The following is a 21983-nucleotide window of genomic DNA, read 5'->3' on the forward strand; positions in this document are numbered from 1 at the left end:
CAGAGCCGAACTGAGCCCGACCCGACCCGAGCGGTTCCGAGCGGTTCCGATGGCGGCGGGGCGGCAGCGGTACCGGTACCGGCGGCACTCGAAGCCGCCCTACTCCCAGCCGGCCCAGGTACCGGCCCCGGGGCTACCGCGACCCCCCCCGGGGCTACCGGCACCCCCCCGGGCCACCGCCATCCCCCCCGGGGCCACCGGGAGCCACCGGGGCCACCGCGACCCCGCAGCCGCCGCCCGCCCCGTCGGGGCTGCGCCGCGAACGGACACGGGCGTGGGGCTGGGGGGGACTGGGAGCACTGGGGGGGACTGGGATGGACTGGGAGCTCTGGGGTAGGGGACTGGGATGGACTGGGAGCTCTGGCGTAAGGGATTGGGGGGACTGGGAGCCCCGGGGGGGGGGACTGGGATGGACTGGGAGCACTGGGGAGGGGGACTGGAGGGGACTGGGAGCACTGGGGGGGGACTGGGAGCTCTGGGGTGGGGGGCTGGGGGGGACTGGGAGCACTGGGGTGCCTTGCTGGGCCACACTGGTCTGTACTGGGAGGACTGGGGTGCTGAGTGTGATTCTCAGGGACTCGTTTGTACTGGGGTGCCTTACAGGTCTGTACTGGGAGCACTGGGGTGGACTGGGAGCACTGGAGTGGGGGACTGGAGGGGACTGGGAGCTCTGAGGTGCCTTGCTGGGCCATACTGGTCTGTACTGGGAGCACTGGGCTGCTGAGTGTGTTTCTCAGGGAGTGGTCTGTACTGGGGTGCCTTTCTGGGCCATACTGGTCCTCACTGGGAGCACTGGGGTGCCAGGTGCCATTGTCAGGGACTGGTCTGTACCGGAGTGCCTTACTGGTCTGTATGGTCTGCACTGGGAGCACTGGGGTGCGTTACTGGGCCATACTGGTCCGCACTGGGAGCACTGGGGTGCCGGGTGCCATTGTCAGGGACTGGTCTGTACCGGGGTGCCTTACTGGTCTGCACTGGGAGGACTGGGGTGGGTTACTGGTCCGCACTGTGAGCACTGGGGTGGGTTACTGGGCCATACTGGTCCGCACTGGGAGCCCTGGGAGCACTGGGGTGCGATACTGGGCCATACTGGTCTGCACTGGGAGCACTGGGGTGCTGGGTGCCGTTGCCACTCCCCTCATGCTGCCCGGGCTCCGCCTCCCCGCTTCCGCCGCTGGCCCCACCCACTTCCGGCGCGGACCGGAAGCGTGGCCCGTTGCCATGGCAGCGCGGCGGCTCCGCCCCGGCGGTGGCTCCGAGCGGACGAGGCCGCGGCTCCGGCCCGGGCAGGTACCGGTACCGGCACCGGCGGGGGGGCGGCTCCGGCTCCGGGCACCGGGCACTGGGCGGCGGGGGCGCCCGCGGGGGGCGCCCGGGGACGGGAGGGCCCGGGGGAACGCGGGGGGGCCCTTGGGGACGGCCCCCCCCCCCCCGGGGCCTGGGCACGTGGGGGGCTCTGGGGGGGCCCTGGGGACATGGGGGGGCCTGGGGGGGCCTTGGGGACGTGGGGGGCCTGGGGACCCCCCCCCAGCCTTGGGGACTTGGGGGTCCCTTTGGGGGGGTCCTTGGGGACACGGGGGTCCCCTCATGGGGTCCCTTGGGGACAGATCCCGGCCTTGGGGACATGGGGGTCTCCTCTTGGGGGTCCCTGGGGACCCCCCCAAGCCTTGGGGCCATGGGGGTCCTTGGGGAGACGGGGGGTCCCTTGGGGACATGGGGGTCCCCTCATGGGGTCCCTGGGGACTTGGGGGGCCCTTTGGGGGGGTTCCTTGGGGACGTGGGGGTTCCCTCCGGGGGGGTCCCTTGGGGATGGATCCAGGCCTTGGGGACATGGGGGTCCCCTGGGGACAACCCGCGGGTTTGGGGACATGGGGGTCCCCCTTGAGGGGTCCCTGAGGACACCCCCTCCCCCCCCCAGCCTTGGGGACATGGGGGTCCTCTCTGGGGGGGTCCCTTGGGGACATGGGGGTCCCCTCATGGGGTCCTTGGCGACCCTGCTGGCCTTGGGGACATGGGGGTCACCTTTGGGGTCCCCTGGGGACAATCCCTGGGTTTGGGGACATGGGGGTCCCCTCATGGGGTCCTTGGGGACTTGGGGGTCCCCTTGAGGGGTCCCTTGGGGACACGGGGGTCCCTTGGGGGGGTCCCTGGGTCACCCCCTCACCCTTGGGGACCCGGGGGTCCCCTCCGGCCCCCCCCCAGCGCCGGCAGCGCCGCTTGGTGGGATCCTCACCCATCACCGTCGGGGGCTGGGCCTGGAATTTCCCTTTGGGGGTGGGGTGGGGGGGTGGCCACCGTTTGCCGGCGTCCGTTAGCCCCGGCTAACGAGGGGGCCGCCAGCCCAGCGCCGTAATCTGGGGGGGAGGGCGGATTTTGGGGTGATTCCCGGCATCGAGGATGCCGGCACCGCTTTTTCTGCCGGCGCTCGCTCGCCCCGCAGCCCTTCCCGGTGAAACCGCGGCCGGGCCGAGAGGCTGCGGCGATCCCGGCGATCCCCCTCTTCCAGCGGATCCCCGGCGGCCTCGGCGTTCCCGGGGGATTTACGCCGGGATTAAAACGCCGGAATTCTTTTTTTTTTCCCTTTTTTTTTTTTTTATCCCGCCGGACTTTGCCCGGTGAAACCACGGCGACTCGCGGGGGAACCGGGTTTGGGAACCGCAGGGCGCCGGCTCTTGCCGGAATCTGCCCTTTCCCGCCCGTCCCTCCCGCCGGCGCGACCCGCCCTGCCCGTCGGGCGATGCCAGGGCCGGGCTGCGCCTTTCCCGCTTTCACCGCGCCGAACCGGCAGGCCCCGGCGGGGCTGCTCCCACCGGGACGCGCCGGGATCCCCTCGGCCGACACAGAACCGGCGTTTTATCCCGGTGAGGTTTTTTTGTGCCTTGAGGTTACCGGCGTTGCCGGCGCTCGCCGGCTCCGGGGGAATTCGCTTCCACTTGGGTTATAGGTTAAACCCGGATTAGAAAGACGGCAAAACCGGCGGTGGGTTGGGCACGGCGCGGCTCGTACCGGCAAAACCGCGCCGCACCGAGCCTCTCCCCGTCCTTTAATGATTTCATTCCCATTTCCCGCCCCCCCCCGCTGTAGGATTCCGACCGCCGCAGTGCGAAGCTCATCCCACCGCGGCCGGGAGAAGCCGAAACGCCGGCACAGCCATATCCCGGCAGGAGATTCCCCACGTTCTGGCAGCTTCTTGAGCCGGGCATCGGCTCCCCGGTGAGCCCGGAGCGGTGGCGGCCGCTGGATGACCGGCAAACGCTTCCAGAGGGCGGGAAGGCCAAAGCTCGTCGGGATAATTAGGCGGCAAACGAGCGTCGGGGATCGGATTGACGACGTTTCTCTTCCCGCCTCGCTCCTCCGTGCCTTCGGATCCGGCGTGGCCGCCCGGCGCTGTCCCAAACCGCCGGCGTGCCGGGAGGGATCGTCGCCGCCGAGGCTCACCGGGAGCCTCCGGCCTCCCCCCGCCCGCCGGTTTGGGTGCTAAACCAGGGAAACGGGAGCCGCCGGCGCGTGGGAGATGGTTCCGAAACGCCGATCCCTATCTCCGGAACCGGCGGTGAAGCTGCGGAAAAGCACCGGGATACAGGGAGAGACCGAAGCCCTTCCCCGCCGCGAGGGGGGATGGTGGTGAGGGAGCCGGCGGTTCCGTACCCCGTTCCCGTTGGCCTTCCTTGCCTTCGCCGGCGCAATTCCTCGCCATGGCCGAGCACGCCGAGCTGCTGGCGGAGATGCCGGCGGTGGCGCGGATGAGCACGCCGGAGCGGCTGAAGCACGCCCAGAAACGCCGGGCCCAGCAGCTGAAAAAATGGGCGCAGGCGGAGAAGGAGGCGCAGGGGCTGAAGGCCGGAGGCGAGAGGAAGAGGAGGAGGAGGCAGAGCGGCGGCCGAGAGAAGCGGGTGGCCTTCCCCGACGGCGTCCGGCTGCTGGAGGCGGCCGCCCGGCACGACGTCGAGGAAGGTGGGGGCCGGCGGCGGGGGCTCACGCCAAATCCTGCGGGTTCGGGGTCAAAAATCAGCCCCAAATCGCCCCAAAATGCCAAATTCTGTGGGCTCGGGCTTCAAAATCAACCCCAAATTGCCCCAAAATGCCAAATCCAATGGTTTCGGCGTTCAGAATCAACCCCAAATCGCCCCAAAATGGCAAATCCAACAGGTTTGGGATCAAAAATCAGCCCCAAATTACCCCAAAATGCCACATTCAGTGGGTTTGGGGTTCAAAATCGGCCCCAAATTGCCCAAAACGCCAAATCCAATGGTTTTGGCGTTAAAAATCAGCCCAAAATTGCCCCAAAACACCGAATCCCACAGTTCTGGGGTTAAAACTCAGCCCCAAAACACCCCAAAACGCCAAATCCCACGTTTTTGGGGTTCAAAATCAGCCCGAAATCCCCCTAAAGACAAAATCAAATGGTTTTAGGGTTAAAAACGAGCCCCGAATTGCCCCGAAATGCCAAATCCGATGGGTTTGGGGTTAAAAATCAGCCCAAAATCGCTCTGAAACACTAAATCCCATGGTTTTTGCATTAAAAATCAGCCCAAAATCCCCCTGAAACACCAAATCCAATGGTTTGGGGTTCAAAATCAGCCCGAAATCACCCTAAAAGGTGAAATCCAATGGCTTTGGTGTTAAAAATCAGGCCCAAATTGCCCTGAAATGTCAAATTGAATGGTTTTGGGGTTCAAAATCAGCCCCAAATCGCTCTGAAATGCCGAATCCAATGGTTTTGGGGTTCAAAATCAGCCCCAGATTGCCCCCAAATGCCAAACCCAATGGTTTTGGCATTAAAAATCAGGCCCAAATCGCCCTGAAATGCCGAGTCTCGTGGTTTTGGGGTTCAGACGCAGCCCGAAATCGCCCCAAAACGCCAAATCCAGCGGTTTGGGGGTTCAGACCCAGCCCCAAGCCCCCGTTTTGCCCCCAAACCTCCCTGAAACGGGGCCGGCAGCCGGCGTCCCAAAATCCGCCCCGCGGCCCCAGGCTGCCGGCGTGGACGCCGGCGGCTGCGCCGGGGCGCAGGCAGCTGCCCGCGGGCGCTCCGGGGTGCAGGCAGCTGCCTGCGTCGGGCAGGACCCCCCCCCCACCCCTTTCTCCGCAGTCCGGCAGCTCCTGCGCAGCGGCGTCAGCCCCGACCTCTGCAACGAGGACGGCCTCACCGCGCTGCACCAGGTACGGCCGCGCCGGCGCCGCCGCGCCCCTGTCCCTGCGCTCCGCAGAGAGCGCTGGGGGGGCTTGCTGGGCCGTACTGGGAGCACTGGGGACCTTGCTGGGCTGTACTGGGAGCACTGGGGACCTTGCTAGGCCGTACTGAGAGCACTGGGGACCTTGCTGGGTCGTACTGGGCCATACTGGGAGCACTGGGGGCCTTGCTGGGCCATACTGGGCTGGACTGGCAGCACTGGGCGCCTTGCTGGGCCATACTGGGCTGGACTGGGAGCACTGGGGGGCCTTGCTGGGCTGGACTGGGAGCGCTGGGGGCCTTGCTGGGCTATACTGGGCTGGACTGGGAGCACTGGGGGCCGTGCTGGGCCATACTAGGCTGGACTGGGAGCACCGGGGGCCTTGCTGGGCTGTACTGGGCTGGACTGGGAACACTGAGGGCCTTGCTGGGTCGTACTGGGCTGTACTGGGAGCACTGGGGACCTTGCTGGGCCATACTGGGAGCACTGGGGGCCTTGCTGGGCCGTACTGGGAGCACTGGGGGGTCTTGCTGGGCCGTACTGGGCTGGACTGGTGTGCCGAGGTGACTTACTGGACCATACTTGTCTGCACTGGGAGCACCGGGATGTGGTGCTGGGCCATACTGGTCTGTACTAGGAGCACTGGGGTGCCGGGTGCCATCGTCAGGGACTGGTCTGTACTGGGGTGCCTTTCTGTGCCATACTGGTCTGCACTGGGAGCACTGGGGTGCCTTGCTGGGCCATACTGGTTGCTACTGGGGTGCTGGGATGCCTTACTGGGCCATACTGGTCTGCAGTGGGAGCACTGGGGTGCCAGGTGTTGTTCATAGGGACAGCCCTGTACTGGGGTGCCTTACTGGGCCATACTGGTCTGTACTGGGAGCACTGGGCTGTGGGGCTGGGGGACTGGTCTGCACTGGGAGCACTGGGGTGCTGGGTGCCGTTCTCAGGGACTGGGCCGCACTGGGAGCACTGGGGTGTGTTACTGGGCCGTACTGGTCTGTACTGGGAGCACTGGGGTGCCTTACTGGGCCTTACTGGTCTGCACTGGGAGCACTGGGGTGGGTTACTGGGCCATACTGGTCTGCACTGGGGTGCCTTGCTGGGCCATACTGGTCAGTACTGGGGTGCTGGGGTGACTTATGGGGCCATACTGGTCTGCAATGGGAGCAGTGGGGTGCTGGGTGCCATTCTCAGGGACTGGTCTGTACTGGGGTGCCTTACTGGGCCATACTGGGCTGTACTGGGAGCACTGGGGTGGGTTACTGGGCCGAACAGGGAGCACTGGGGTGTGTTACTGGGCCGCATGGGGAGCACTGGGGTGGGTTACTGGTCCGCACTGGGAGCACTGGGGTGTGTTACTGCGCCATACTGGTCTGCACTGGGAGCACTGGGGTGGGTTACTGGTCCGCGCTGGGAGCACTGGGGTGTGTTACTGGGCCATACTGGACTGTACTGGGAGCAGTGGGGTGGGTTACTGGTCCGCACTGGGAGCACTGGGGCGCGTTACTGTGCCATACTGGTCTGCACTGGGAGCACTGGGGTGGGTTACTGGTCCGCATTGGGAGCACGGGGGTGGGTTACTGGTCCGTACTGGGAGTACTGGGGTGCGTTACTGGGCCGTATTGGTCTGTACTGGGAGCACTGGGGTGCTGGGTGCCATTGTCAGGGACTGATCTGCACTGGGAGCACTGGTGTGTGTTACTGGGCTGCACTGGGGTGCATTACTGGGTCACACTGGGAGCACTGGGCTGTGTTATTGGGCCATACTATTCTGTACTGGGAGCACTGGTGTGTTGGGTACCATTCTCAGGGAGTGGTCTGTACTGGGGTGCCTTGCTGGGCCATACTGGTCCGCACTGGGAGCACTGGGGTGGGTTAGTGGTCTGCACTGGTAGCACTGGGGTGCATTACTGGGCCATACTGGGAGCACTGGGGTGTGTTATTGGGCCATACTGGTCTGTACTGGGACCACTGGGGTGCTGGTTGCCATTGTCAGGAACTGGTCCACACTGGGAGCACTGGGGTGTGTTACTGAGCTGCACTGGGAGCGCTGGTGTGTGTTACTGGGCCGTACTGGTTTGTACTGGGAGCGCTGGGGTGGGTTACTGGGCCATACTGGGAGCGCTGAGCTGTATTACTGGGCCATACTGGTCCGCACTGGGAGCACTGGGGTGGGTTACTGGGCCATACTGGTCCGCACTGGGGTGGATTACTGGTCCGCAATGGTCCACCCTGGGAGCTCTGGGCTGTATTACTGGTCCGCACTGGGAGCGCGGGGGTGCGTTACTGGGCCATACTGGTCCGCACTGGGAGCAGTGGGGTGCGTTACTAGGCCATACTGGTCCACACTGGGAGCACTGGGGTGGGTTACTGGTCTGCACTGGGAGCACTGGGGTGCCGGGTGCCATTCTAAGGGACTGGTCTGTAGTGGGGTGGGTTACTGGTCCGCACTGGGAGGACTGGGGTGGGTTACTGGTCCGCACTGGGAGCACTGGGGTGGGTTACTGGTCCGGACTGGGAGCATTGGGGTGGGTTACTGGGCCATACTGGTCCACACTGGGAGCACTGGGGTGGGTTACTGGTCTGCACTGGGAGCAGTGGGGTGCGTTACTAGGCCATACTGGTCCACACTGGGAGCACTGGGGTGGGTTACTGGTCTGCACTGGGAGCACTGGGGTGCCGGGTGCCATTCTAAGGGACTGGTCTGTAGTGGGGTGGGTTACTGGTCCGCACTGGGAGGACTGGGGTGGGTTACTGGTCCGCACTGGGAGCACTGGGGTGGGTTACTGGTCCGGACTGGGAGCATTGGGGTGGGTTACTGGGCCATACTGGGAGCACTGGGGTGCTGGGTGCCATTCTCAGGGACTGGTCTGTACTGGGGTGGGTTACTGGGCCGCACTGGGACCCCTGGGAGCGCTGGGGTGGGTTACTGGGCCATACTGGTCCGCACTGGGGTGGGTTACTGGTCTGCAATGGTCCACACTGGGAGCACTGGGCTGTATTACTGGGCTGTACTGGTCCACACTGGGAGCGCGGGGGTGCGTTACAGGGCCATACTGGTCCGCACTGGGAGCAGTGGGGTGCATTACTGGGCCATAGTGGTCCGCACTGGGAGCACTGGGGTGGGTTACTGGTCTGCACTGGGGTGCCGGGTGCCATTCTAAGGGACTGGTCTGTAGTGGGGTGGGTTACTGGTCCGCACTGGGAGCGCTGGGGTGGGTTACTGGGCCATACTGGGAGCACTGGGGTGGGTTACTGGTCCGGACTGGGAGCATTGGGGGGGGTTACTGGGCCATACTGGGAGCACTGGGGTGCTGGGTGCCATTCTCAGGGACTGGTCTGTACTGGGGTGGGTTACTGGGCCGCACTGGGACCCCTGGGAGCGCTGGGGTGGGTTACTGGGCCATACTGGTCCGCACTGGGAGCACTGGGGGGGGTTTCTGCTCCCCGCCCCCCAGAGCTGCATCGACGCCGCGCCCGAGGTGGTGACGTCACTGCTGGACGCCGGCGCCGCCGTCGACGCCCGCGACGGGGAGGGATGGACGCCGCTGCACGCCGCCGCCGCCTGCGGCCACCTGCGCCTCGTCCGCCTCCTCCTGCGCCGGTACCGCCCCGCGCCCGCGCCGCGCCGCGACCTCACCGCGCCGGCGCCGCGCCCTCACCCCGCCATCTTTGTCCCCCGCCGCAGCGGCGCCGACCCGCTGGCGCTCAACGCCGACGGCGACATGCCCTACGACCTCTGCGACGACGCCGCCACGCTCGACCTCATCGAGGGCGTCATGGCGGAGCGGGGTGAGCCGCCCCGCCGCCGCCCCGCCGCCGCGCCGGCAAAGATGGCGGGGAGGCGCCGCGGCCTCACCGGCGGCGCCGCTTCCCCCCCGCAGGCATCACCCAGGAGGCGATCGAGGCCGCCCGCGCCGCCGGCGAGCGCGCCATGCTGCGGGAGATCCGGCAGCTGCTGGACGCCGGCGCCGACCTGGACGCGCCGCGGGAGCGCGGCGCCACGTTGGTGAGGCGGGCGGCGCGGGGGCGGGACGGCGGCGGCGGCGCCGGGGCGGCCTCGGCGGCGGGGGGGAGGGGGGGGGGACGCCGAGGCCGCCGACCGGCGCCGACCTCCCTCCGCCGCCGGCAGCTCCACGTGGCGGCGGCCCACGGTTACGCCGAAGCCGCCGCGCTGCTGCTGGAGCACCGGGCCGGCGTCGGCGCCCGCGACGAGGACGGGTGGCAGCCGCTCCACGCCGCCGCCTGCTGGGGCCAGGTCGGTGCCGCCGGATTTCGCCGGATTTCACCGGATTTGGCCGGATTTGGCCGGATTTCACCACCGCCCCCCCCCGCCCCTCCAGGTGCGGCTGGCGGAGCTGCTGGTGGCCCACGGCGCCGACCTCGACGCCAAATCGGTGCTGGACGAGACCCCCCTGGGTGAGTTTGGTTGCCACCACGGGGGGAGGGGGGGCGGTTCTCGGCACGGCGGTGACGCCGCCGGCGTCACCGGGTGCCGGCATCACCACCGCAGACGTCTGCGGGGATGAGGCGGTGAGGGCCAAGCTGCTGGAGCTGAGGCACCGCCGCGCCGCCGCGGCGGCGAAAAGCCGGGACCGGAGCCGCTCCTCCCTCCGCCGCCGCACCTCCAGCGCCGGCAGCCGCGGGTAAGGGCCCGGTTGCGCCCCGGCGCCGCCGCGACGGGCGGTTTCAACGTCCTGGCGTTGCCGAAACCCCCGCTGCTCGGCAGGAAGGTGGTGCGGCGCGCCAGCCTGTCGGAGCGCACCGATCGCTACCGTAAGGAGCACGAGCGGGAAGCCATCGTCTGGCACCGCGCCCGGCGCCGCGACAGCGAAGAGGAGCCCGAGCCGCGCCGCCGCTCGCCGGTGAGTCGCCGGCCGCGCGGGAGCGCCGATCCCCCGCCGGTGCCGCCGACGCCATGTTTGATTCCCGGTAGGATCCCGCCGGTTCGACGGCGCCGGGGAACGACGCGACTCCGCCGTCGGAAACGCCCAACGCCGCCGCGCCGGAAAAATCCCCGCAGACCCTCGCCGATCTCAAACGGCACCGAGCGGCCGCCAAACCCCGGCCGCCGCCGCCGCCGCGCCCCGAGGAGCCGCCCCACGCCGCCGCGCCGGCGCCGACCGGCGACCCCCCGCTCCTCAAGCTGACGGCGCCGGCCGAGGCGACGCCGGCGGAGAAGCGGCGCTGCTGCCCGGTGATGTGAGCGGCGCCGCCGCCTTTGCCGCTTTTTGCCCCTTTTCTCCTCAAAACGGCGCCGCCTTCACCCCCGAATTTGGGTTTTCGCGCCGCCCTCGCCGCGCCGAAGCGCCCTAAAAACAGGCGCGGCCCCGCGGCGCCGCGCCCCACGGCGCTGTGCCCCACGGCGCTGCGCCCCACGGCGGCGGGCAGCTGCCCGCGCCCGCTGCTATTTTGGGAAGCGCGGGCAGCTGCCTGCAAAGGTCAGGCGGCGGCGGCAGGTGGGGCGGCGTGGGGCAGGCGGCGCCGCGCCGTGGGGCTGGGGGGGGGGGGAGATGTGGGGCTGGGCCCCACGGCACTGTGGGAAGGGGACGTGTGGGGCTGGGCCCCACGGCACTGTGGGAAGGGGACGTGTGGGGCTGGCCCCACGGCACTGTGGGAAGGGGACGTGTGGGGCTGGGCCCCACGGCACTGTGGGAAGGGGACGTGTGGGGCTGGGCCCCACGGCACTGTGGGAAGGGGACGTGTGGGGCTGGGCCCCACGGCACTGTGGGAAGGGGACGTGTGGGGCTGGCCCCACGGCACTGTGGGAAGGGGACGTGTGGGGCTGGGCCCCACGGCACTGTGGGAAGGGGACGTGTGGGGCTTGGCCCCACGGCACTGTGGGAAGGGGACGTGTGGGGCTGGGCCCACGGCACTGTGGGAAGGGGACGTGTGGGGCTGGCCCCACGGCACTGTGGGAAGGGGACGTGTGGGGCTGGGCCCACGGCACTGTGGGAAGGGGACGTGTGGGGCTGGGCCCCACGGCACTGTGGGAAGGGGACGTGTGGGGCTGGCCCCACGGCACTGTGGGAAGGGGACGTGTGGGGCTGGGCCCCACGGCACTGTGGGAAGGGGACGTGTGGGGCTGGGCCCACGGCACTGTGGGAAGGGGACGTGTGGGGCTGGGCCCACGGCACTGTGGGAAGGGGACGTGTGGGGCTGGGCCCACGGCACTGTGGGAAGGGGACGTGTGGGGCTGGGCCCCACGGCACTGTGGGAAGGGGACGTGTGGGGCTGGCCCCACGGCACTGTGGGAAGGGGACGTGTGGGGCTGGGCCCCACGGCACTGTGGGAAGGGGACGTGTGGGGCTTGGCCCCACGGCACTGTGGGAAGGGGACGTGTGGGGCTGGCCCCACGGCACTGTGGGAAGGGGACGTGTGGGGCGCCCCATGGGTCAGGGCCGCTGGGGGGGGTGGGACACCCGGGGAGGGGGTTTCTATGGGGCGCCCCATAGCGAGGCCGTTCCCTCCCCGCCCCCCCCCCCCTCCCCGCCGGGGAAGCAGTTGCAGCCAATCGGCTTGGGGTGGGCGGGGCCAGCGCCGACGGCCCCGCGCTCTGATTGGCTTCGGAGGTGGGGGTGGGCGGGGCTGGCGCGGGGCGGCGGTTGGGACCGGTAGGGGGCGCTGCGGAGCGCGGGGGGGGGGGGAACCATGAAGCAGCGCGGGGCCGGGGGGCACTGGGGGCACTGGGAGCTGTGGGGCAGGGCTAAGGGGGGCACTGGGGGGCACTGGGAGCTGTGGGGCAGGTCTGTGGGGGGCACTGGGAGCTGTGGGGCAGGGCTATGGGGGCCACTGGGGGGCACTGGGAGCTGTGGGGCAGGGCTATGGGGCACTTAGGGGGCACTGGGGGTACTGGGAGCTGTGGGGCAGGGCTATGGGGCACTGGAGGGCACTGGGAGCTGTGGGGCAGGGCTAAGGGGGGCACTGGGGGGGCTATGGGGCACTGGGGGGCACTGGGAGCTGTGGGGCAGGGCTATGGGGCACTTAGGGGGCACTGGGGGTACTGGGAGCTGTGGGGCAGGGCTATGGGGCACTGGAGGGCACTGGGAGCTGTGGGGCAGGGCTAAGGGGGGCACTGGGGGGGCTATGGGGCACTGGAGGGCACTGGGAGCTGTGGGGCAGGGCTAAGGGGGGCACTGGGGGGCTATGGGGCACTGGGGGGCACTGGGAGCTGTGGGGCAGGGCTATGGGGGCCACTGGGGGGCACTGGGAGCTGTGGGGCAGGTCTGTGGGGGGCACTGGGAGCTGTGGGGCAGGGCTATGGGGCACTTGGGGGGCACTGGGGGTACTGGGAGCTGTGGGGCAGGGCTATGGGGCACTGGGGGGCACTGGGAGCTGTGGGGCAGGGCTAAGGGGGGCACTGGGGGTAGTGGGAGCTGTGGGGCAGGGCTATGGGGGGCAGTGGGGGGTACTGGGAGGTGTGGGGCAGGGCTATGGGGGCCACTGGGGGGCACTGGGCGCCGGTCGTGTCCCCCCCGCGGGTCCCAGCCCCCCCCGCCCTGGGTCGCCCCTCCCCCCGCTGCCGGCCCCCCGCGGCCCCCAGCCCCCCGTGTGTCCCCCCCGTCTCCGTGTCCCCCGATGTCCCTCCCCCCGTGCCCCCCCGTGTGGTCCCTGTGCCCCCCCCGTCCTGCCGTGTCCCCCTGTCCCCTCTCCCCTGTCCCCCCCGTCCCCCTGTCTCCCGTGTCCCCCTGTCCCGTGTCCCCCCGTGTCCCTCTGTCCCCGTGTCCCCCTGTCCCCTGTCCCCCTGTCCCCCCATGTCCCCCTGTCCCGTGTCCCCTGTCTCGTGTGTCCCCGTGTCCCCATGTCCCCCTGTCCCCCCCTGTCCCCCTGTCCCCTGTCCCCCTCTCCCCGCGCTGCCCCTCGCCCGTTGCCCGTTGCCGCCCGTTGCCCGGGGCGGTGCCGCCGCCGTTGCCCGTTGCCCCTCGCCGCTCGCCCGTTGCCCGGGGCGGTGCCGCCGCCGCCCTCGCCCCTCGCCCCTCGCCGCTCGCCGCTCGCCCGTTGCCCGGGGCGGTGCCGCCGCCGCCCGCCGCCGCTCGCCCCCCAGCCCCGGGGCGGTGCCGCCCCGCTCCCCGCCCGCCCCGGGCTCCGGTTGCCGGCTCCGGTTGCCCCGCTCCATGCGGGCGCTGCGGGCGCTGCGGGCGGGGCGGCCCCGGGGGCTGCGGGCGGCCATGGCGGCGGCGGGGGGCGGCGGGGGCGGCGGCGGCGGGGGCGGCCGGGGGCCGGTGCTGAGCCCGGCCACGCTCAACCCGGCCGTGCGGCGCCTGGAGTACGCGGTGCGGGGGCCCATCGCCGCCCGCGCCCTGCGCCTGGAGCGGGACCTGCGCCAGGTACCGGCACCCCCGACCCCGGGGAACCCCCAAACCCCGACCCCCGGGGAACCCCCACCCCGGGCACCCCCGACCCCCGAGCACCCCCAACACCCCGGCACCCCCGTCCCTGGGGCCAGCTCAAACCCCGGCACCCCCAACACCCGGCACCCCCCACCCCGGGGCACCCCCACACCCCGCCCCCCCCGACCCCCCCACACCCCCAACACCCCGGCACCCCCCACCCCGGGGAACCCCCAAACCCCGACCCCCGGGGAACCCCCACCCCGGGCACCCCCAACCCCCGAGCACCCCCAACACCCCGGCACCCCCGACCCCGGGGAACCCCCAAACCCCGGCACCCCCAACACCTGGCACCCCCGACCCCGGGGAACCCCCAAACCCCGACCCCGGGGAACCCCCACCCCGGGCACCCCCGACCCCCGAGCACCCCCAACACCCCGGCACCCCCGACCCCGGGGAACCCCCGACCCCCGAACACCCCCAACACCCCGGCACCCCCGACCCCGGGGAACCCCCAAACCCCGGCACCCCCGACCCCCGAACACCCCCAACACCCGGCACCCCCGACCCCGGGGAACCCCCAAACCCCGGCACCCCCAACACCTGGCACCCCCGACCCCGGGGAACCCCCAAACCCCGACCCCCGGGGAACCCCCACCCCGGGCACCCCCAACCCCCGAGCACCCCCAACACCCCGGCACCCCCGACCCCGGGGAACCCCCAACCCCCGGCACCCCCAACCCCCGGCACCCCCGACCCCGGGGAACCCCCAACACCCCCAGACCCTGGGGAACCCCCGGCACCCCCAACCCCCCCCAACCCCCGGCACCCCCAAACCTGGGACCCCCGGCACCCCAAACGCCCCCAGAGCCCCCAGCCTGGGCACCCCCAACCCCCGGGCAACCCCTAAACCTGGGCACCCCCAACCACCCCCACACCCCGGGGGGGGACCCCCAAACCTGGGCACCCCCGGGCCCAGGGACCCCCAAACCCCAAGGGGGAACCCCCAACCCGGGCACCCCCAACCTGGACACCCCAAATCCAGGGACCCCCCAACCCCGGGCACCGCCGGACCCGGCGACCCCCAGACCCAGGGACCCCAACACCCATGGGCGTGGGAACCCCCAACCTGGGCACCCCCAACCCAGGGACCCCCAACCCCAGGGACCCCCAACCCCAGGGACCCCCCTCGGGGCCCCCCGCACCCCCAAACCCAGCCCCCCCCCCCCCCCGCAGGTGCAGGATCGGGCCCCCCCCCCATGTCCCTGTGTCCCCTGTCCCCCCCGTCCCCCCGTGGGTGCTGGGGGGGCACAGGGCTCCTCGGGGACACGGGGGGGTGACGGGGGGTGACAGGGTGACAGGGGGTGGCAGGGTGACGGGGGGTGACGGGTGACGGGGGGTGACGGGTGACGGGCGGGGGCAGTGCCCGGCCCCCCCCCCCCCCCCCCCCGGGGTGGCCAAAGTCCGGGGCCAGGCGGGAGGTGGCCAAGGCCACCCCGGCGCTGGGGACGTGGCACCGAGGCTCGGGGACGGCTCGGGCCCGTGGCCACTGTCCCCATGTCCCCAGTTCCCAGTGTCCCCATGCCTCAGTGTCCCCATGTCCCAGTGTCCCCAGTGTCCCCAAAGTCCCCACGTCCCAGTTCCCAGTGTCCCCAAGGCCCCCATGTCCCAGTGTCCCCATGTTGCAGTGTCCTCAAGGTCCCCATATGCCAGTGTTCCCAGTGTCCCCATGCCTCAGTGTTCCCAGTGTCCCCAAGGCCCCCATGTCCCAGTGTTCCCAGTGTCCCCAAAGTCCCCACGTCCCAGTTCCCAGTGTCCCCAAGGCCCCCAGTTCCCAGTGTCCCCATGTCCCCAGTGCCCCGGTGTCCCCAGAGCCACCCCCAGGACAGGGCACATGGGGGTGACACGGGGGTGACACTGGCACACGGGGGTCGCCCCGCTGCTGCCGCCACCCCCACCACAGCGGTGCCACCCCCGGGCGGCCGGGTCCTGACCCTGTCCCCCTGTCCCCCTGTCCCCCTGTCCCCCATCCCTGTCCCCCTGTCCCCTGTCCCCCTGTCCCCCGTCCCTGTCCCCTGTCCCCCTGTCCCCGTCCCTGTCCCCTTCTCTGTCCCCTGTCCCCGTCCCTGTCCCCTGTCCCTGTCCCTCTGTCCCCATCCCTGTCCCCTTCCCTGTCCCTGTCCCCTGTCCCTGTCACCCTGTCCCTATCCTTGTCCCATTCCCCGTCCCCTGTCCCCTGTCCCCCTGTCCCTGTGTCCCTGTGTCCCTGTGCCTGTCCCCATCCCCTTCCCTGTCCCCGTCCCCGTCCCCGTCCCCGTCCCCGTCCCCGTCCCGCAGGGCGTCCCCAAGCCCTTCACCGAGGTGATCAAGGCCAACATCGGCGATGCCCACGCCATGGGCCAGAAGCCCATCACCTTCCTGCGCCAGGTACCGGCGGGGGACAACGGGGGGACCCCGGCGTCCGGGGGGGTTGTCACCCGCTGGGGGGTGACCGCCTGTCCCCAACCCGCCAGGTGACAGCCCTCTGCCTGTACCCGGAGCTGCTGGCCGAGCCCTCCATCCCCGACGACGCCAAGGATCGGGCCCGCCGGTTGCTGGCGGCCTGCGGCGGGCAAAGCGCCGGTGGGTGCCACCGCCGCCGCGGGGTGGGGGGGCGGCACCCTGTCACCTCCCGCACCCCCCGCCCCGGCGTCACCCTCCCGTGTCCCCAACCGCCAGGTGCCTACAGCGCCAGCCCCGGCATCGAGCTGGTGCGGCAAGACGTGGCGCGGTTCCTCGAGCGCCGCGACGGCGTCCCCGCCGAGCCCCAGGACATCTTCCTCGCCACCGGGGCCAGCGACGCCATCGTGGTACGGGGGACGGCGGCCACCCTTCGCGTCACCCGCGCCCCGGGCTGGCCGCCACCGGCCGCCGTTCCCACGGCGGGCGCCCACAAAGGGACCTTTGTGCCGGGCTTGGCGCCGGCGCCGGGACGGGCAGTGCCACGGCGGGGGGGGGGGGGTGGCATTGGGGACGCCGTGTCCCCGCTGTCCCCAGGCCCCCGCGGTGTCCCCACGCCTCCGTGGGGCCCGTGCTGGCGTCCTGCCCCCGGCGCTGCTCTGACCGGGCTCGGCCCGCGCCGGCCCCACAGTGCCACCGTCCTGTCCCCTCACTGTCCCCACAGTGCCACCGTCCCTGTCCCCTCACCGTCCCCATGCCCACACCGTCCCTGTCCCCTCACCATCCCCACAGTGCCACCATCCTGTCCCCTCACCGTCCCGTCCCCTCACTGTCCCCATGCCCACACCGTCCCTGTCCCCTCACCGTCCCCACAGTGCCACCATCCTGTCCCCTCACCGTCCCGTCCCCTCACCATCCCCATGCCCACACCGTCCCTGTCCCCTCACCGTCCCCACAGTGCCACCGTCCCTGTCCCCTCACTGTCCCCATGCCCACACCATCCCCACAGTGCCACTGTCCCTGTCCCCTCACTGTCCCCATGCCCACACCATCCCTGTCCCCAAGCCCACCCCATCCCTGTCCCCACCCCGTCCCTGTCCCCACGCCGTCCCTGTCCCCAAGCCCACCCCATCCCTGTCCCCGCGCCGTCCCTGTCCCCGCCCCGTCCCTGTCCCCAAGCCAACCCCATCCCTGTCCCCGCGCCGTCCCTGTCCCTGTCCCCACGCCGTCCCTGTCCCCTCACCGCCCCCCGTCCCCGCAGACCATCCTGAAGCTGCTGGTGTCCGGGTCGGGGCCGACGCGCACGGGGGTGCTGATCCCCATCCCCCAGTACCCCCTCTACTCGGCCGCCATCGCCGAGCTCAGCGCCGTGCAGCTCAGCTACTACCTGGACGAGGAGAAGTGCTGGGCGCTGGACGTGGCCGAGCTGCGGCGGGCGCTGGCCGAGGGCCGGCGTCACTGCTGCCCCCGCGTCCTCTGCATCATCAACCCCGGCAACCCCACCGGTACCCGGCGCTGGGAGCACTGGGATGGACTGGGAGCACTGGGCCGGGACCCTGAGACTGGGTTGGGACACCGAGACTGGACTGGGAACGCCTAGGCTGGGACTGGGAGCACTGGGCTGGGCTGAGACCCTGGGGCTGGGACCTCAAGACTGGACTGGGACCCCCTAGGCTGGGGCTGGGACCCCGAGACTGGGCTGGGACCCCCTAGGCTGGGACTGGGAGCACTGGGCTGGACTGGGACTCCCCAGGCTGGAACTGGGAGCACTGGGCTGGGCTGGGACCCCAGGGCTGGGACCTCAAGACTGGACTGGGACCCCCTAGGCTGGGGCTGGGACCCTGAGACTGGACTGGGACCCTCTAGGCTGGGACTGGGAGCACTGGGCTGGGCTGGGACCCCGGGGCTGGGACCCCGAGACTGGACTGAGACCCCTTAGGCTGGGCTGGGAGCACTGGGCTGGGACCTCAAGACTGGACTGGGACCCCCTAGGCTGGGAGCACTGGGCTGGACTGGGATTCCCTAGGCTGGGACTGGGAGCACTGGGAGGGGCTCGGACCCCCTAGGCTGGGGCTCTAGGACTTGGCTGGGACCCCAAGACTGGATTGGGACCCCCACCCCCCCCCCCCCCCAGGCTGGGACTGGGACCCCTGGGCTGGACTGGGAGCCCAGGGCTGGGCTGGGACCTTGGAGCTGGGATCTCTAGGCTGGGACTGGGACCCTGAGACTGGGTTGGGACCCTGGGACTGGACTGGGACCCCTGGGCTGGACTGGGAGCCCGGGGTTGGGCTGGGACTGTGGGGCTGAGGCTGGGACCCCTGGGCTGAACTGGGATCTTAAGACTGGACTAGGACCCCTGGACTGGGACCCCGGGCCGACCCTGGGGCTGGACTGGGACCCCAGGACTGGACTGGGACCCCAGGGCTGGGACCCCAAGATTGGACTGGGACCCCTGGGCTGAACTGGGAGCCCAGGGCTGGGCTGGGACCTTGGAGCTGGGATCTCTAGGCTGGGACTGGGACCCTGGGACTGGGCTGGGACCCTGGGACTGGACTGGGACCCATAGGATGGGGCTAAGACCCCCAAGACTCTATGGGGACCCCAGGGCTGGGACGCCAGGGCTGGTACTGGGAGCCCAGTTCCCTGCTGGGACTGGGACCATCAGGACCAGGGCTGGGACCCCCGAGCTGGTACTGGGAGCCCAGTTCCCTACTGGGACTGGGACCATCAGGACCAGGGCTGGGACCCCCGAGCTGGTACTGGGAGCCCAGTTCCCTACTGGGACTGGGACCATCAGGACCAGGGCTGGGACCCCCGGGCTGGTACTGGGAGCCCAGTTCCCTACTGGGACTGGGACCATCAGGACCAGGGCTGGGACCCCCAGTGCTCTACTGGTCCTGGGGTTCGGACCAGGAGCCCCCAAAAACCCAGCCGGGGCCGGGACCCCCCGGTGCCACCGCCACGATGTCCCCTGAGGCCGCGTCCCCCCCAGGACAGGTCCAGAGCCGGCAGTGCATCGAGGACGTCATCAAATTCGCCTTTGAGGAGAAGCTCTTCCTCATGGCCGACGAGGTGAGCGGCGCCCGCGGGGTGCCCTCCCCCCCCCGTCCCCGCCCCGGCGCCCCGGTGACGGCCGCACCGCGTCCCTCCAGGTGTACCAGGACAACGTCTACGCCCAGGGCTCGGCTTTCCACTCCTTCAAGAAGGTGCTGTTCGAGATGGGGCCACCCTACTCGGAGGTGGTGGAGCTGGCCTCCTTCCACTCCGTCTCCAAGGGCTTCATGGGCGAGTGAGTCCCACCACCGGGTGCCCCCCACCCCGCTCGGCCGCTGTCGCCCTGGGTGCGGGTGGCCGTGGTCCCGCGGGGCCAAGGGGTGCTGCAGACCTGGGACGGGGATGGAGATGGCCTGTGGGTGCCAAGGGTGGGGATGGTGACGCCACCACCCTACGGATGCCATGGGTTGGAGATGGAGATACCACCACCCTATGGATGCCATGGGGTGGGGATGGTGACACCACAACCCAGTGGGACCCAAGGGTGGGGATGGTGATGCCACCACCCCATGGATGCCATGGGTTGGAGATGGAGATACCACCACCCTATGGATGCCATGGGGTGGGGATGGTGACACCACGACCCGGTGGGACCCAAGGGTGGGGATGGTAACGCCACGACCCTGTGGGTCCCAGGGTTGGAGGTGGTGACGCCATAACCCTGTGGGTCTCAAGGGTGGGGATGGTGATGCCACCACCCCATGGATGCCATGGGGTGGGGATGGTGACACCAGGGCCCTGTGGGTCCCAGGGTTGGAGGTGGTGATGCCACCACCCCATGGATCCCCTGTGGTGGGGATGGTGATGCCATGGCCCCACGGAACCCAAGGGTGGGGATGGTGACGCCAGGGCCCTGTGGATGCCATGGGGTGGGGATGGTGACACCACGACCCTGTGGGTCCCAGGGGTGGGGACGGTGACGCCACAGCGCTGCGGGGACAATGTGACACAGCTCTGTGGGTCTCGGAGGACGTAGGTGCCCCAGCCTGGTGGCTCCTCGGCTGTGGGTTCCCATCACGGCCCCCCACCCGTAGGTCCCACCCGGGGGTCCCTCCCCGTCAGTTCCTGCCCGTGGGTCCCCCTCGGGGCCGTCTGTGGGTCCGGGGCTCCTCCTCCGCGGGTCCCCACCCCCGCGTGCCCCCCGCCGCGTCCCCGCGGTGACGGGCCGTCCCGCGCCAGGTGCGGGTTCCGCGGCGGCTACGTGGAGGTGGTGAACATGCACCCCGAGGTGCAGCAGCAGCTGGCCAAGCTGGTGTCGGTGCGGCTGTGCCCGCCCGTGCCGGGGCAGATCCTCCTGGACGCCGTCGTCAACCCGCCGCAGCCCGGGGACCCCTCCTACGAGCGCTTCGTGGCGGTAGGGGGTGGGGGTGGGGCGGGGGGGATGGGGTGGGATGGGGTGGGGGTGGGGATGGGGTGGGGTGGGGTGGGGTGGGGATGGGATGGGGTGGGATGGGATGGGATGGGATGAGATGGGGTGGGATGGGATGGGATGGGGTGGGGTGGGGTGGGGTGGGATGGGATGGGATGGGATGGGATGGGGTGGGGATGGGGTGGGGATGGGGATGGGGATGGGATGGGATGGGATGGGATGGGATGGGATGGGATGGGATGGGATGGGATGGGAAGGAGCTGTCCCCAGCCCAGCTGTCCCGGCAGGAGAAGCAAGCGGTGCTCAGCGCCCTGGCGCACAAGGCCCAGCTCACCCAGGAGATCTTCAACAAGGTGCCCGGCATCCGCTGCAACCCCGTGCAGGGCGCCATGTACTCCTTCCCCCGCATCGAGCTGCCGCCCCGCGCCCTGGCCGCCGCCGAGGTGCTGTGGGGCTGGGCAGGATGGGTCCTGGGCAATGTGGGGCTGGGCAGGATGGGTCCTGGGGGCCGTGGGGCTGGGCAGAATCAGCCCTGGTACCATGGGGCTGGGCAGGATGGGTCCTGGGCAATGTGGGGCTGGGCTGGATCCATCCCTGGGAGCCGTGGGGCTGGGCAGGGTGGGTCCTGTGGCCTATGAGGCTGGGCAGGATGGGTCCTGGGGTCTATGGGGTTGGGCAGGATGGGTCCTGTGGTCTATGGGGTTGGGCAGGATGGGTCCTGGGGTCTATGGGGTTGGGCAGGATGGGTCCTGGGGGCTGTGGGGCTGGGCTGGATGAGTCCCAGGCCGTGCTCGAGTCCCGTCGCGCCGCGTGGCGCTGAGCCCTGCCCCGGCCCGCAGGCGGAGGGCCAGGCCCCGGACATGTTCTTCTGCATGAAGCTGCTGGAGGAGACGGGGATCTGCGTGGTGCCGGGCAGCGGCTTCGGCCAGCGGGAAGGCACCTTCCACTTTCGGTGGGTGCCCGGGGCGGGGGGGGGGACGGGGACGCGGGGACGGGGTCCCACCACGGGGCTGGACCCCAAGACCCCCGTCCCCAAGTCGGGGGGTGGCCGCGAGGTCGGGGGGGTGCAGGGAGGAGGGCGAAAGGGGTGCGCGGCGGGTGCTGGGGGTCCCGTCCCGGTGCCAGCCCCTCTCCTCGCCCCAGGATGACCATCCTGCCCCCCACCGAGAAGCTGCAGGTCCTGCTGGAGAAGCTCAGCACCTTCTACGCCAAGTTCGTCAAGGAGTACTCCTAACGCCGGCGTCCCCACCCCCACCACCCCGGCGCCCATCCCCCCAGCCAGCACCCCCCCACCCAGCACCCACCGCCCCGCCACACTCCTCGCCGGGCCCCGGGGGGTCTCGGTGGTCTTCAAGTGCCTTCAACCCCTCTGTGCCTTCTCGGGGTGGGGGACACGAGGGCACCGCGTGTCCCGGGGCGGGTCCCCCCCCCCCTCCGCTGTCCCCACATCCCTTGGGGGGTGACACGGGGACGGCGGCCAGAGCCGGTTCTCCCCTCGGAAACCCCACTAATAAACAGTAGTGACCAGCCGGGCGGAGCCGCGCGTCACCTCCCACCACCCATGGGTGCGCCACCAGCGCCCAACGGCGTTGGGTTGAGACCCTGTCCCCCCCT

General features: G+C 70.5%; 2 protein-coding genes and 1 long non-coding RNA gene across 7 annotated transcripts; all 3 read left to right on the plus strand.

The window, feature by feature from the left end:
• The first annotated feature begins 16 nt into the window (after positions 1 to 16).
• Positions 17 to 3304, plus strand: LOC148057186 (uncharacterized). 2 transcript variants are annotated; one of them, XR_015699484.1, is made up of 2 exons: positions 17 to 118; positions 3085 to 3304. It is a non-coding gene; the product is annotated as an uncharacterized LOC148057186 (long non-coding RNA). The 2 variants fall into 2 exon arrangements; XR_015699490.1 differs by lacking the exon at positions 17 to 118 and adding an exon at positions 1197 to 1290 and having other exon boundaries at positions 3085 to 3238.
• A 388-nt stretch (positions 3305 to 3692) lies between these two features.
• PPP1R16A (protein phosphatase 1 regulatory subunit 16A) lies at positions 3693 to 10451 on the plus strand. Of its 4 annotated transcripts, XM_087734759.1 has the most exons (10): positions 3693 to 3954; positions 5093 to 5163; positions 8636 to 8781; positions 8866 to 8969; positions 9062 to 9186; positions 9310 to 9435; positions 9521 to 9596; positions 9691 to 9823; positions 9907 to 10042; positions 10114 to 10451. In XM_087734759.1, the coding sequence occupies exons 1-10, from the start codon at positions 3696 to 3698 to the stop codon at positions 10381 to 10383; spliced, it is 1446 nt and encodes a 481-aa protein (XP_087590885.1). In that variant the 5' UTR covers positions 3693 to 3695; the 3' UTR covers positions 10384 to 10451. The 4 variants fall into 4 exon arrangements, with proteins under 4 accessions (XP_087590885.1, XP_087590813.1, XP_087590973.1 ...); XM_087734687.1 differs by having other exon boundaries at positions 9907 to 10451; XM_087734847.1 differs by lacking the exon at positions 9691 to 9823.
• A 2825-nt stretch (positions 10452 to 13276) lies between these two features.
• Positions 13277 to 21898, plus strand: GPT (glutamic--pyruvic transaminase). The gene is made up of 11 exons (XM_087734574.1): positions 13277 to 13504; positions 15845 to 15934; positions 16021 to 16129; positions 16226 to 16356; positions 17208 to 17451; positions 18939 to 19018; positions 19099 to 19235; positions 20180 to 20354; positions 20657 to 20812; positions 21209 to 21321; positions 21513 to 21898. The coding sequence occupies exons 1-11, from the start codon at positions 13292 to 13294 to the stop codon at positions 21601 to 21603; spliced, it is 1539 nt and encodes a 512-aa protein (XP_087590700.1). The 5' UTR covers positions 13277 to 13291; the 3' UTR covers positions 21604 to 21898.
• The last annotated feature ends 85 nt before the right edge of the window (positions 21899 to 21983 follow it).

The sequence above is a fragment of the Nipponia nippon genome, unplaced genomic scaffold, assembly GCF_047370975.1.
Source record: "Nipponia nippon isolate SJK-2023a ecotype South Korea unplaced genomic scaffold, ASM4737097v1 scaffold_1, whole genome shotgun sequence".
NCBI lineage: Eukaryota > Metazoa > Chordata > Aves > Pelecaniformes > Threskiornithidae > Nipponia > Nipponia nippon.